At 49.9% G+C, this 13,838-nt stretch overlaps 1 protein-coding gene across 2 annotated transcripts in view; it reads left to right on the forward strand.

The window, feature by feature from the left end:
* The first annotated feature begins 1,034 nt into the window (after positions 1–1,034).
* The window catches only part of NRK (Nik related kinase), a 98,088-nt gene continuing 85,284 nt past the window's right edge, over positions 1,035–13,838 (forward strand). Inside the window, exons 1-2 of one of the 2 annotated variants that reach the window (XM_083796756.1) lie at positions 1,035–1,237; positions 13,259–13,324. Coding sequence is in view for 1 of the 2 variants with exons in the window: in XM_083796755.1 (XP_083652881.1) it covers positions 9,264–9,320; positions 13,259–13,324 (123 nt within the window). In the remaining variant the exon portion in view is untranslated. Of the gene's footprint in view, positions 1,238–8,877; positions 9,321–13,258; positions 13,325–13,838 lie in introns of those variants that run through there. The other variant, XM_083796755.1, reaches the window with a different exon arrangement.

The raw sequence follows: 13,838 nt of genomic DNA on the forward strand, positions 1-13,838 counted from the left end.
AATCTAGATGAAGAACAAACAATACAAAGGGACATAGCAAAGAGGAAAACAACCAAAAAAAAACCAAAAAGATAAATGATGATTATCCTCTCAGCAGTTGTAACATGGAAATTAGGACGGGGTAACTGGCAGTCCAATACCAGCACACGCACTGGAAAAGTGGAGGTGGCCACAGAGGGGATTAAATATGACAGAAAAAGCTGCTAACATCAGTGTGGGAGAATCATCAAAATAAGCCAAGAAGAGAAAAGCAAATGGGAACACAAACACAGACCTTTGCTGCATTGTTCACAGGCATGTGAGCAGCCCCAGCCAGGCACACAACGCAGCGGAGTTATCTGGCTGAGCAGGCCAACCTGTCCTCACAGGAAAGGCAGCAATCGATCTCTGTGGGGTAACCCAAGGCCAGAAAACAAGAACAAAAGGGTTTGCTATTGCAGAGTTAAACTGCAGGTTTGGTTTGTTTTTTAAATTAAACTTAAAGATGAAGGTGATGTTTGTGCTTTAAAGCAAGAAGTGGTAAAAGCACAGAGCTCAGGAAAGGTGTGTGTGAGAGAACAAGGCGGTGTGCGTGTGTTCTCACTGGCACCGTGAGGAACATCTCCAGGATTACTGAGTGGGGTGAAGAGCAGAAAGCACACAGAGCACTGGTGTTAATCCAAGCACAGCCTTGCCAAGCACGGCCTGCCAGCCTTATGTGGCATCCTGAACAGCTCGGCCAGGAGCACGGCAGGGTGGGAGCAGCACTGGGTTGACTAAAACCCCAGAATAACCCACAGATACTGTCCCATCGCAGCCTGCGATGTCTCTGTAAGGATTTATCTCTGTGTGGGACCAGAGCATGTCTGGAGAGGGCCATCCTCTGGTTACGGCTCCTAATTAATAGATCAGTGAGCTCAGGAGGAAGGCTGATGGGCCATGGTGGAGGGCATTGCTGCATGAGGCTCTCAGCTGTCAGTAATTTGTACAGAAGGCCCCACAGCCACCCACTTCATGTCTTGGAGCTGTAAGGAAGAGGCCCACCAAAGGCTCTATTAAGAGGCAGCTGGCACAAACCAGCCACACCTGTGTCACCACCCTGCTGGCAGCTGTGTCCCTGCCTGGTGAGGAGCCTGGCATCAGGCAGTGGCCATGTGTCCTGCAGGCTGTCCCTGCTCTGGGCCTGGAGGCACTGGCTGTGTGATGAGGCCTTTAGTTGGAGCTGCGTGGCCTTGGAGAACTTTGATCTGAAGGGCAGGTAATTTTCTGAAACACTGCCTGGTTTGCAGGAAATGCTGATGTTTGCAGGGAGGGAGGGAATGCTGAGGTGCCTCCTGTGTGGGGAAAATTTGGGGCTGGGAAGTTTTGTGGCTAGAGCCATAGGTCTGGAGATGACTTGCACCCAGGGCCTTCCCAGGACAGGAAGTCCTCATCTTAGGAAACTGGTGTGAGGATCCAGCCTGTGGGTCTGCTTCAGGGCCCGGGGGCTGTGCCCCGATGCCATGTCCTCCTTGGGGCAGCCTCATCCCAGAGGGCCCCACCTGGGTGCTGGGCCGATGGCTGCAGCGCTCTGTGGGCCTTGTGGAGAGGGCTGCGACCGCAGTGCAAACACCCGTATCTCGCTGCTTCAGCAGGCACAGACGGTGACCTTGTAAACAAGCAATGGCAATAGCGGCTCCAGAGTAATGGAGCAGGTCTGCCCTTCACGTAATGCCCGGGTAAATGCTACTTTTCAGTCAGAGGCATGTGACTGACCTCAAGTGAGTGGGCGAACTGTGTTTTTATTGCTATAAAATGATGCAGAGTTTACTGACAAAGGCAGACTGGGCAGCTGGCAGGGATTTTTCATCACAGAGAAGATTCAGTGGTCACCAAATGCTAATCCGCAACTGTTCACAGAACCACATTGTTATCGCAGCCTGCTATCCTGCCTGGGCAGGAGTTAAAGCTGTATTTTAATATGACATAATGATGTGTGGTTATTAACTGCCTAAAAAGTGTCTATGACAGTTACAGCATGTAGAAGGTACACAGTAATTTTATTTATATGTGTATAATGCAAATCTATAAGCTTTATATGTAATTGGATGTAGCCATGCAAGATAGAATACAGGAAGCAAAGGGGGCTGGTGATAGGCTTGCATAAGATCTTACGATGTGGCTTCCTGGCTTTTGGGATGTTGCTGATTTGCCTATTTAAAAAACAACAACAAAAACACTACTTCAGAGACTTGACTGTAAGCTTTCGTACTCGGATATCAGATGGCTGTACTAATGTCCTCCTGGTAGAGCTGACTAATCCAAAGGAAAAAGGGCAGATAAGGAATTGGGGTGGGACTCGAGGGGTGACTGTGCTGCCCTCTGGGATGTATTGCTGGACACGTCAGCTGTGCCTGCCTGGGCTACTACGCTGGATGTGGAAACGAGGGAAATAGCTGTTTTTCCCAAACGCTTAGCGTGTAAGGTTTATGAGTGTGTAAAGCTATCTATTGCTGTATAACCTACAACTGCGGCTTTTGGAAAGCACAGAAAGAAAGGGCAAATTGGCCTCTTCCAAACCTGTAAGAATCTGCTGGCAGAAGGGAGGCTGCTGGAGCAAAGCACCCCGGTGTAGGTCACAGGGATCCTGGGCTGAGCTTGGGGCTGCTGCCCGCGACCTCATCGGCGCTCAGGTCTCAGCCGGGTGAAATCAGCTTTTGCTCTTTAAAGCAGTGTCAGCATGCAGACTGCTCAGAGAAGGTACGAGGGCTCAGGGACTTAAAGATGCTTAATTGGTTTATGGAGCTAACCTCCTTAAAGAACTTAAGCCACTGTGAAAAGGGAAGCTGGCTTAAATCCCCTGCTGCAAGTCTGAGCCCACAGACGCAGTGGGGTGCCAGTTCTGGGCTCGGCTGTGACTGGGAAGTGGCCGGGCAGCCTCTGGAGGGGAAAGGTTTCCTGGGTGCTGCTGCAGCCTCTTGGGTGCGTGGGCAGGACGGCTTTGCACCAGGCAGGCCGTCTGCTGAAAGCATCTGTAACTTCGGGAGGTCTGAGCGCTCCTGCACTGGCTCTAGGAACCAGAAAGAGAGATCCATGAGAAATGGAAACTAACTGGTCTGTCAAAATGTGGAGCCTTTTTTCCTGCCCCCTCCCCCCCCCCCTTTTTTTGCCTGGTTTCTGCTTCAGCTACTGGTTCTCGTTATGTCTTTTGTGATTCAAGTGGCCACTAAGGAGAAATCCTTAGGAGAAAATATCAAGTCATTTCTCTTTTTAATAAGGTAAGAGCTTTAGCTCTTTAAGATGGGCACAATAAGCCATTTTGTCCTCGGTTGTTAATTTTTGTGCCACTTCCTTGCACTGAATCCAAGCCTTCAGCATCTTCCTGTAATATGCAGAGCAGAACTGGAGCTGCTGTTCCAGCATCCATCTCGCCAAAGCCAAATGGGACAGTCTGGCTTCTCTGCTTATGCAGCCACAATCCCATCAGCCACAGCACAGCACCAGGATGTTCATGGCCTCTTTGGGCCCTGTGAACAAAGCAGTGATTATTTAGTATTTGTTCCAAGTTATTGGTTAAAAACAGTGAATGCAGTCTCGAACCTCTGCCACAGTTGCATTCCTTACCCACAGTGCTACCGTGACCAAGTGTCGGTGAATGACTGGCAGACTTACAGGGGCTTCCCGTTCTTCCCAAGCCGCCGAACAACCTGTCCAATTCAATTTTTAAAATATTTAGTTTCAGCTGACAGCTGCACCGTGCAGCCGCAAGGCGACTGCACCTACCCCCGGCTTTCCCGTGCAGTGGAAATACCACTGGAGCCTCCCGAGAGCCATGCTGCCCGCTCTGGAGTGAGCACGGTGGTGCAGACAGCATCAAAATTTGGCTGGAAGTTGTGTGCTGGTTATTAATATACAAAGATAGAGAATGTTTAGATAGGACTGGCAAGGATCTACAGGAAAAGGCACAGACTTATTCATGAGTTAGTGTTGGAAGAGGACACTGTTGCTCGAGGCTCATATGAGCTTCCCCTTGCCTTCCCCATCCAGCAGGCTCGCACACAAAAAAGGCAGCATCCCGAGGACGGGACTCCATTTCCCCTGAGGAACAGAAGAGGATTTAAAAGGCTCAGGCACTGCGCTGGGGCATCCAAGTGTGTTTGAAATGTTCAAAGTTGACAAAGTACCGAGATGAAAAGCAACTTGGAACTACGTGGAAATTGGAGCGGGAATAGAGGAGACTTTCCTGAAGATGTCTAATAGGTCACAGAGGGCAGGTTTTGTTCCAAGGGGCTGGATGAGGGCTCATAAATTACGGTTCCTCTTGTACCCTTTTTTTTTTTTTCCTTTAAGAAAGGAGAAGCAAGGGGCCTGGGAACTGCAGATGTGTAACAGGGACTTGAGCAATGAGGTAGGCTTTTTTTGTAGCTAAAGATGAGCTTAAAATTGTGTAATTTTGTGAGGCACAAGCTAGGCTTGCAACACGACTGAAAAAGTCTGGTTGATTTACTGAGAATGTACCCAGACTGACACATGACATTGAGAAGTTTAAGAAGATAGGACAAAGCTAATTTTTTTGGTGTTGTAAGTACATGAAAGTCGTCCCCGCTTTCATAGTTGCTGGATTTTTCTTTCCTCTGGGGTGAAAGGGGACAAAAACCAAACCAAACATCCCACCCTGAAGCCCAAGGCCCTTCTTTTGCTTATTTATTTTTTAATCTGACAATTCCCCCAAACCAAGGGTGATTCAGATACAAGTTCCCTCTTAGCTAACCACTAAACTTCAGTGGTTTGGATAAAAGGGAACCCCGATCTGAGTCATCCGAGGTTAGCATTTGGTTGGCAAAATCAAAGCTGTGCCTACAAGATTTTCTAAAAGTCAAAAAACCTCTGTCTGTCAGAAAAGTTACCACAACTTGTCTCTCTTTCACAGAAGAAATTGGGTGTGTGCCACATGATATTTTGACTGATTAAATTTAATGTGGTAGTGATTAAATTGTGCTATGTCAGTTTTCTTTGTATTTTTTTTTTCTGAGAAATCTGCCTATGAAGCGGCAGCAGCTATTTTTTTCCCATAATTGCATCTGTTTCAGAGAGCAGACAGATGTTGGGCTGATACTCATTATGGTATTCAGAAAACCCATTGGGATCTGATGACCTAGTAACATATAGCTACTGTTCCTTGCAAAGCATTTAAAATGGTTGCCACTTGAATGGAGAGAGAGAGAACTTTGCAGGCGATAGGAGGGAAGGGAAAAACCGATAGCTCAGCCGACAGCAGTAATATACAATAGTAATAGAAAATGTATGAGTTCAGTTTATTTCAATAAATTACCTCGTTCTTAATTTTGCAAATTTGCAAGCCAGTCTTCATGCACTGATGTTGCCATAGCACGCAGGTCCCGCACTGGCATATACTCAAGGTGAAATACCCAAAGACAAAGGAAAGAAAATTGGAGTAGGAACAATTCTAATGCAGAGACAACTCAACAGAAATGGCTTTCGTGCAAGGAAATGGTTATTGGTATGATTTGTGAATTATAACAGTAAGTCACAATCAAGGATTCAATTGGCTCTGAAACTGAGAATACAAAAGCCAGAAATGTGGAATATCATCATTCCCAAAACTAAGTCTCTTCTGTGGCTGCTGCTGGGGCAGCAGGGAAGCGTGCTGGGCTGGAAGGAAATGGGAAACTTCCCGCAGCCTCGCTGCTGCTGCTGGAGAAGCTTGGAGGTGCCGAGCTGGAACAATGCTATGAAGTCAGGGGTCGAACGGCAAGCGAGGGGTTATCGGTCCTGCAAGGGAAGGGCTTCTCCTGCTCCGGGACATGCCGCCGGGGCATGCCTCTTTGTGTGCAATTGAAAGGAAAATACATTTCTGCAGTCCCAGAGAGTGGCACTTGGGCTAACGTGGGTTTTGTGGGAGGCCGGTATTTTAAGCTGTGCCCTGGGAAATGAGGTGGACGTCCTGGCTGCGGTTCCAGCGGTGAGAGGCACTTTTTCCAACTCGCCCCATCCATTCAGGAATCGCTGGGGAAGGAAGCTGTTCGGTCTCGTTTTGGATATCCTGTGAAGCTGAACTAGCACGGCTGCCAGGAACTGAAAAAGTTATTTAATTTTTAAAGAGCTGAAAACTACTGTATGTGCTGCTGAGCATTGTATGGGAAATGACTGTTTGTTTGTCTGGGTTTCTGGTATGCCCAGTTCACTAAAGGTAGCAACCCTGTCCCTCGATCCCAGGAACCTCTGCAAAGCACAAGCCTGAAGACAGATTCAGGTTTAGACGCTGCTTCCTGGCCCCTTCTTAGTGTGTTTGGAATGAAGTGGAATTTTCTTTAGTTCAAATAGGAGAAAGCATGAGAAATATTCAGAGCCTGATCCAAAAACCCATTGAAAACAAAGACGTCTTACTGTGATTTCAAAGCACAGCAGGGATGGGTCATAGAAATACTGAAGTTAAAAAGCAGACTGGGTTGAAGGGGGAGCATTGGTTCGTTAGTTTTAACATCTTTTAACTAAAGTGGAATGTAAGTGGGTGTCCTGACTTGAAGCTCAGATCTTCCCCCTGCAATCCAGAGTTCTTGCCACAGTCGAGATAAGTTGTGCTGCTATTTTCCAAGGTGTGACCTGATGGAGCTGCGCTCTGCTTTGCCGTGTTCATCCGACAGCACTTGTGACATAGTGTGGATGGCAGCGCTGACTGCACCAAGCCACACAGAGGCAGACCCAGGCCCTGTAAGGTCCCGTGCAGGTTTTTCATGTGTAATCATCTTCCTGACAGCCTACCAAAGCCTCCTGTGGCAAGGAACCATGCTAAAACTGGGAACAGGAGGGCTCAACTTTTGAAGTTGGCCTACAAAATGAAGATTTTTAGCAGCAGATATTTTGTACTCCAGGACTTCACAAAAACCACTAATAACAGTAAATCGCTCCAAGGATGGGGCTGTAAATGGTACTGGATCCAAGCAGCAGCCAGGGGCCCCTGCTGATGGACGAACGCTGGGCTAATACGGTGCTGGCTGCTGCCACCCATTGACTCTCCTGTAATCAGCATTTAACAGCTGTTCATCTTTCAGTTCTGGTGCAACCAAGTGAGGAGAAAATGGTTTCTGAAAGTGTGAGACAGGCAAAAAGATTGCCCTTCCTCTCTGAGCAATCCTGAGAGCTTCTGCGAAAGAGGGAAGGTGAGGTCTGCAGCTATAAGGAGGTATTACGGGGTTTTGTGTCACTTTGCTGCCTCTTGGCTAAGGGTTGTTCTCTAAGGAAACACCAAAGCGATGTCTGAAATCTCTAGGTCATAAAAAAAAAAAGTCAAAAAGTCATGGGGAATTTTGTGAAGGATTGTTACTCTGGAAAAAAGGTGCTGGTGCCTGAGCCTCAGAGCCTGCAGCAAGCCAAACAGGCACCTCTGGTGTGGGCAGAATGCAATTTGCTTATAGAAGGCCAGAAACCTTCCTGCAAATTAAAGCTCTTGGGGAAAGTTTTGGTACCAGGGTTTACAGGGATCCTGTTTTATTCAGGATCTGGGGAGGGCAGGCATGCTGGGGCCGGACTCTGGCACTTTGCCATGAAGCTGGGAGCAAAGAAACCACGAAGTTGGATGCAGCATTTGCCTCCTAACTCCCCAAAAGGGAGCCGAACTCAGGCTTTGGGGTTTCTGAGCACCCTGATGTAGAGCTGGGATTTGGATGCTGGAAGGTCTGGGCAGTGCTTGCAGGGGGTGGCTCTGCAGCCACCACTGTGGCACGGGCGGCCGTGGTGGTGACAGGCGCGTCTGCTCCCCGAGCAGCATTGGGTGCTGCTTCAAGGAGAAGATCCCATGAGGCCGGCTTTCTGAACAGCAGTTTTTCTGAAATTACAGTTCAGAGAATTGAGAAATGCTGAAAAGAGTCCGTTTGTCCAACTCAGGCTGAAACCGAATTTCGAGAAGCTGTTTATCTCCTGCAGACCGGAAATCCTGCTCTGTTATGGGTTATCTTTTTTTTTTTCCTCCTGCCAACTTCACACCTGTAGCCGAGACCCCAGTGTAAACAAAGCCAAAGGAAACAACCAGCATGCCAATTCGAGCCTCAGCTTTAAACACTCTCTTCCTTTACCGAGCCTCGCATCTGGCAGGGGCGGTTACTGCTAGCACCGCTGCCCTGGGCCCAGCGCCCTGCTCACAGGGGGGCTGCAGAGCTCGGCATCGGCCCCGTACTTCTGGGGGTACAATGGCATTTCCTTTGGTGAAACAAAGGAAGTTCTTCCCCCTTCGCGCTTGCACTTCCCTTTTAATACAAAACATCCTCTGCATGCACACAGGCGCCCGAAAGGTTTTTACGTTCAGGTCTGTGGTTGCAGGGCTTGGCTGCAGGGCTTGGCTGCGGCTCCTCCCTGCGCGTGCAGGAGCAGTGCTGCGCGAGTCCATCGCGGTGACGTGTAATTGGGGTTTTGCTTTGCAACCGCTGTTTTTTCTCTCTTGTATCCTGACCTTACTCTGATTTCTTTGTTATTTTGTATTTTAATTTTTGATTGTTACCCTCGTATAAAGTGTCTCCCGACAGAGTGCCCTCACCCAGGGCTGTGTGATGGGGGTCTGAAGGGGTGTCAGTGGGGGCCTTGCACGGATCCTATCCTAGCTGAGGGTTTGATCAGGATGGTCCTGAGCCGTGTGGCTGGGGAGCAAACAAGCCAAAAATGGGGCTGCCCCAAAGAGTTGTGATACAAGAATGCATGTTCCTGGCTGAGATTCTTAATTTTAAATGAAAAAAAAAAAAAAAGGACCATTGCTGGGTTGGTTGCAGGGCCAGGTTTCAGCAGCAGGAAAGCTGGTGTCAGTGCAGCTTTTAGTTTGACCGAGAGCAGGATGAGCAGGAAGGCAGGAGGATAAATTATCCCTCTCACAAACCAGCACCTCGTACAGCAGCAGCGCCAAGCCCCCTCACACGCAGCCCCCGCTCGGGGCGAGGCGGGTGGGCTTCGCCTGGGCGAGCAGCGCCCGGGCCGGGCGCCATCACCGAGCCGCGCTCGCGGCCGTGCCCGTGGGGTGCCCACGCGTGGCGGAGCCCCTCGGCCGCCCTCCTCGCCCCGTCCCGTCCCGTCAGGGCGCGTCACTTCCTCGCCAAGTTCTCCCGAGGAAATGTCTCCGCAGAAGTTGCCCGCGGCCGCCCGGCCCGGGGGCTCCCTCCTCCGCCGCCGCTGACTGGGGAGGGCTTTCCGGCGCGGCCGCCATGCCCGCCTCCCCGCCTCGCCGGGGCACGGCCGGGCCGCCGCGGGGCTCGGGGCTGAGGAGCACCGTTAGTTAGCTCGGTGCGAGCCCGGGGACAGCCATGGCCCGGGACTGCGCCGCCCGCAGCCTGGACGGCACCGACCTGGCGGCGCTGAGGGTAAGGGGGCGGCCCCGGGGGGAGCGGGGCGGCGGGGAAGGGGCTGCCGGCACCGGGTGGCCGGCACCGGGCGGCCCCGTCCCTCAGAGGGGGCTCGGGGCAGGGGGACCAAAAACCTGCGGGGAGTTCGGGGGGAAACGTGTGCACGGGGGCTGTTCGGTGTTGGGTTTTGGAGAGCTAAGGCAGCAGTCACCTCCTTTGCGTTTTTATCGATACCCTGTGGTGTTTTCCCGTTCTTTTTAACGCTGTCCAAGTTAAAGCCACCCCGCTGGCGTGTCACGGCACGGGTAGCGCAGGACGCCCCTCAGCGCCGCGCCGCTCCCTCGCCAGCAGCTGACCGCTCACCAGCCCTGTCCCACCAAAGCTGTTTGGTTTGGTTTTGTTGTTTTTTTTTTTTTTTTTTTTTCTGGGGCACTCTGCACAGAAGAGGGAAGAGTTCAGTTGTGGTAAAACACACTCAGCCCCAGACAGAGAAACCAAAGCAAGTTTCTTGCTAAAAATATCAGAAGAGGGCTGGGAAGAGCCTTTGCACAAAATCGCATGGTGAGGAGGGTGTTCCAAACCAGGCAGGGAGAAGAATGGCAGCAGGGTCAGTGAAGTTTGTGAGGATGGCACCAGGCTGTTGGCCGGGCAGACAGGCATTTAGCCTGGCTCTGGTCAGCAGAGCAAGACAAAATAATGCGAGTTTTCGCTTTGAGCTTAGCAGATGAACCTTCGCTCTTCAAATAAATGAAGAGAAACAAGCGTAAGCGTGGAAAAGAGCAGTGGTGCAAGCCAGCGGGCAGGCTCTGTGTCAAAAGCAGCATGCAGAAAAATAAAAAAGCGCTGCGAGTCCTGGCCTTGGCAGCAGGAAGGACAGAGGCGTCCCTTTGGGGTGTCCGTTTGGGTGCTCCGTTCGGGGTTTGTGCTTAGCGGTGAGGGGAGGTGGGCAAGGCTGGGCCCCGCAGAAGTTGAGCAAAGACAGCCGCTTCCCCCTGACCTCGTCGTTGGGGTTCCTGGGGCTGGTGGGGGCTGCCAGGAGGCCTGGTGGGAGGCGTGCAGTGGCGGCAGTGGATCGCTGTCCAGCTGTGCCTGCTGGCCTTGGCAATCCTGAGGAGTGCTCGCCGTGGCCTTCCCCTTTTCCTGGAGAGAGCTGCTTTGGGCCACGGTTTGCAGGTGTTGCTGTAGCATCCCGTTGCAGCCCTCCTTCCCTGGGCTTCCTGGGTGCTCAGGTGGAAGAAGCAAGGGCAATTATGGGCTTTCCGAGCACAGGTTCATCAGGGCCATCGGGTGGCTGAAAAGTCTCCATGTTGTGTGCCAAGGTGCCCGATAGAAGAACCTGGGCTTTAGGCACCCGCCTGTTGTTCAGCTGCAGAGGTTGTGAGCAGTGGATTTCAGTCGGGCTCCGGCTGCACGCGTGGCTCTGCGTTGTGCGTGGAGGTGGACGTGGCCTGGGTGCCTCAGGGTCAGCAGCCTCGCTGTGCTCTGCAGGTGACTTGCAGGAGAAGGCAAGTAGCCCGCCATATGGCACAGTGCCTTACAGTAATTAACCTTAAAGTGATGGATGTTCGGGCCGGCGTTTTGGCATCTGTCAAAGTGAACCCAGCGATTTGGCAGGGGCTGGCTGGTGAAGGGTTGGACGGACTGCGGGGCTTAAATGCTAGCTGGGCGGAAGCGTTACATCAACAGTGATGCCCAACTCCCAGATAATTAAGAAGTTGGCCGGTTGCAAAGACTTTGCCAGCGGAAGATGCAGTGCTGATAGCCAGGCAAACAAGGGCAGTCCAAGGACCAAAGTCAGAGCCCAGATTAATATCCTTTATGACTCTCAACAAGGCTCAGCTCTCTGCTGCGTCCTGATTAATAGAGAGGTGGCCAAGTATTTTGGCTGCGCTTGGAGCTGTGGAGACTTGTGAGGTTAATGCTCAATTGGCTAGCAAGGAGAGGGGGTAAGATTTTAGCTATATTAAAGTTTAAGCTGACATTTATTTAGATAATTGTTTGGGTTTCGCTTTTTTTTTTTTCCTGGAGCTTCTGAGACCTTAGATGTGAGGTATTAGGATGCTGAGTCAGAAAGAAATTGATTGGACGGAGAGAGAGAAACTGATTTTGAGGCACATGAAATGATTATATTTGCATAATAAATAAGTGTAGGGGAAAAGAGGGAGGGCAGAGCAGTCGCTTAAGTGAGAGGGACAGGACGGTGGCATGCTCAGAGCTGAAAAATGCAGTGTAGCTTCCTCTGGGCTTCATGCCCCATGCGCGGCTTAGTTCAGCCACGCTGCTTTCTGCAGACAAGGTGTGGGAGCAGCGTGCCGCCCACGCTTCCTGAGGGAGCAGCGTGATGGTATGCCCTGGGGAATTGCCCATGTCCGGGAATCCCGGGAGCCACCGTGTGTTTGGCTGCGCTGCCCCATTACAGCACAACAGGCAGGTCAAAAGTGGTTTGGTCTCATTTATGCATTGCTAATTTGGTTTAAAAAATAAAGAATAAGTTTTGTGAGGTTGACAGTCCAGGAAGCGTAAGATTAAAACTCATTTAATTTAAAGACCAAACCAAATGAACTCAGTAATTCCTTCAGTTGTGAGCGCTGTGGAAGGCTCTGTTGTGTTGCTCTGACAGCAAAAGCTATTGCCATTTATCATGACGGTCGTGCCAGCAAAGGCAGAATCCACTCAGAAAAGAGTCTGTGTATTTCCAATGGGACTCTGCCTAAGTAAAAACTTCCAGATGAGATACGAAGAAGGCAGTATTTGTATTAAAAGAATAACATATAAGTGGAGTGGAGATGTAGCTTGGTACCATAAAAAAAAGAAAAAAGAGGGAGAGAGAGTTTCCATCCAGGGTCATAGAAATTGGAGTTCTGAGGTAAAGGCTGTTTTTCTGTATCGCATCCCTCAGCAGTACCAACAGGCATCAACTGCCATGACAGATTGCTGAAACAGATGTGGTAAAACTGACACATGGAACTAATAATATTTTATATAAATCTCTCGATGATATCATCCCAAGAAATGAGCAGGACTGATAAATGGCTCAGCCAGAAACCAGGAAACTGGTCTCTTGAGTTCTTAATGTTTTTGTATCAATCTCTCAAGTGAGTTTTAACCGAAGCTACAGATTTCTTAATGCGCTCGCTCATGCAGGAGCGAATGTTCCCTTGCCCTTGCCTTGCGACAGGATGTTCTCCCGATAACAGAAGGGCTGCGAGATCTCATTACTGGAGAAGGACACGTGCTGAGGTGGCTGGTTTTAGGGTAACTGATGCTAACCCAGCGGGACATATGTTGGCTCACCTGGTACATTGATCACCCGACACGTGAATCTTTCACGTAAATTAACAGCAATCTGACTTGGGTTCAAAGCCAACACTTCAGGACATCGGTCAAATTCACCGGGTTGTGTTTGCAGAACAGGCCAGTTGACCATTCTCAGCCTGTGTTTGGTGTTAAGGCTGTTTGGGGTGAGAGGTTTCCTTTTGCGAGGGAGCCAGCCACAGATGCTTTATAGAGCATCTTCCAGTTCTGTCGTTGAGGTTCTTTCCTTTGTTACACTGCTAACGCCAGGTGTTTCATAGCAGAGGACAGCAGCTGAGCCTGCAGGCTAGCTTGGTGTTCTAAAGCATAGCAACTGTGGGGTTTATTCCTTATTCTACTGCTAAACTGAAGCAATTGAATTACCATATTCTTCACACATCTCCATGTATTTGTTCTACCTGTTGTACTTGTCTACCTGCCATATTGCTGTGCTACAAATCTTTTCTGAGTTATTTTGATCAACTTGACTGGGAACTTTAATATAAATGTATTTCTTACACCATTCTTTGGTTATTTCCCCTTTGGTGCGTAACACAGGCCATTAGGAGACGTGGCACAGACTTTTTGATTGTGAACAGTTACGCTCCATTATGAAGTGTTTGCTCTGCTGCAAATGATGTTATTTTTTCTGCTTTTTGCAGGACCCTGCGGGAATATTTGAACTGGTGCAGGTTGTTGGAAATGGGACATATGGACAAGTCTACAAGGTTTGGACACCTCTTTATTTTGTGATGCCGTTGTTGATAAAGCTGTTTTTTCCTAAAGCCGAAATGAGCACCCGTTAGGAACCGGACAGCATTGTTCCAGTAATAGCCTGCTTTGTCTTGCTGTCTCTTCTGCGTAGTGCAAAATGGTGTCAGCTTTGAAACTGTGCCCCTTCCTCCTGACCCGTTTTCACGTCTCTGCTGCAGGGTAGATAACTGCCTTGGCTCCCGTACTGACTTCCCTCTGCCCTGCTTTTTCTGTCCTGTGCTTATTTTTCTCTTCTTCAAAATTATTTAATAGGCGGCTGGCACAAATTAACATCAGTCATGGCTAAATTTGGCTTGGATTGTGTGGTGAGCCCAGCACAGGCTAAAACACCAGAGCTCTTCAAGACGGGCGTGAATTGACCCTGCTCTGTGGGCAGGCTACCAGGTTTTTGGTTTCCATTATTACCTTTGTCACTGTGGTATCAAAGCAGCCCTACCAGCAAACTAGAGCAATTAAACCTTGTCTGCC

Source organism: Anser anser (assembly GCF_964211835.1).
Source record: "Anser anser genome assembly, chromosome: 13".
NCBI classification, from domain to species: Eukaryota; Metazoa; Chordata; class Aves; order Anseriformes; family Anatidae; genus Anser; species Anser anser.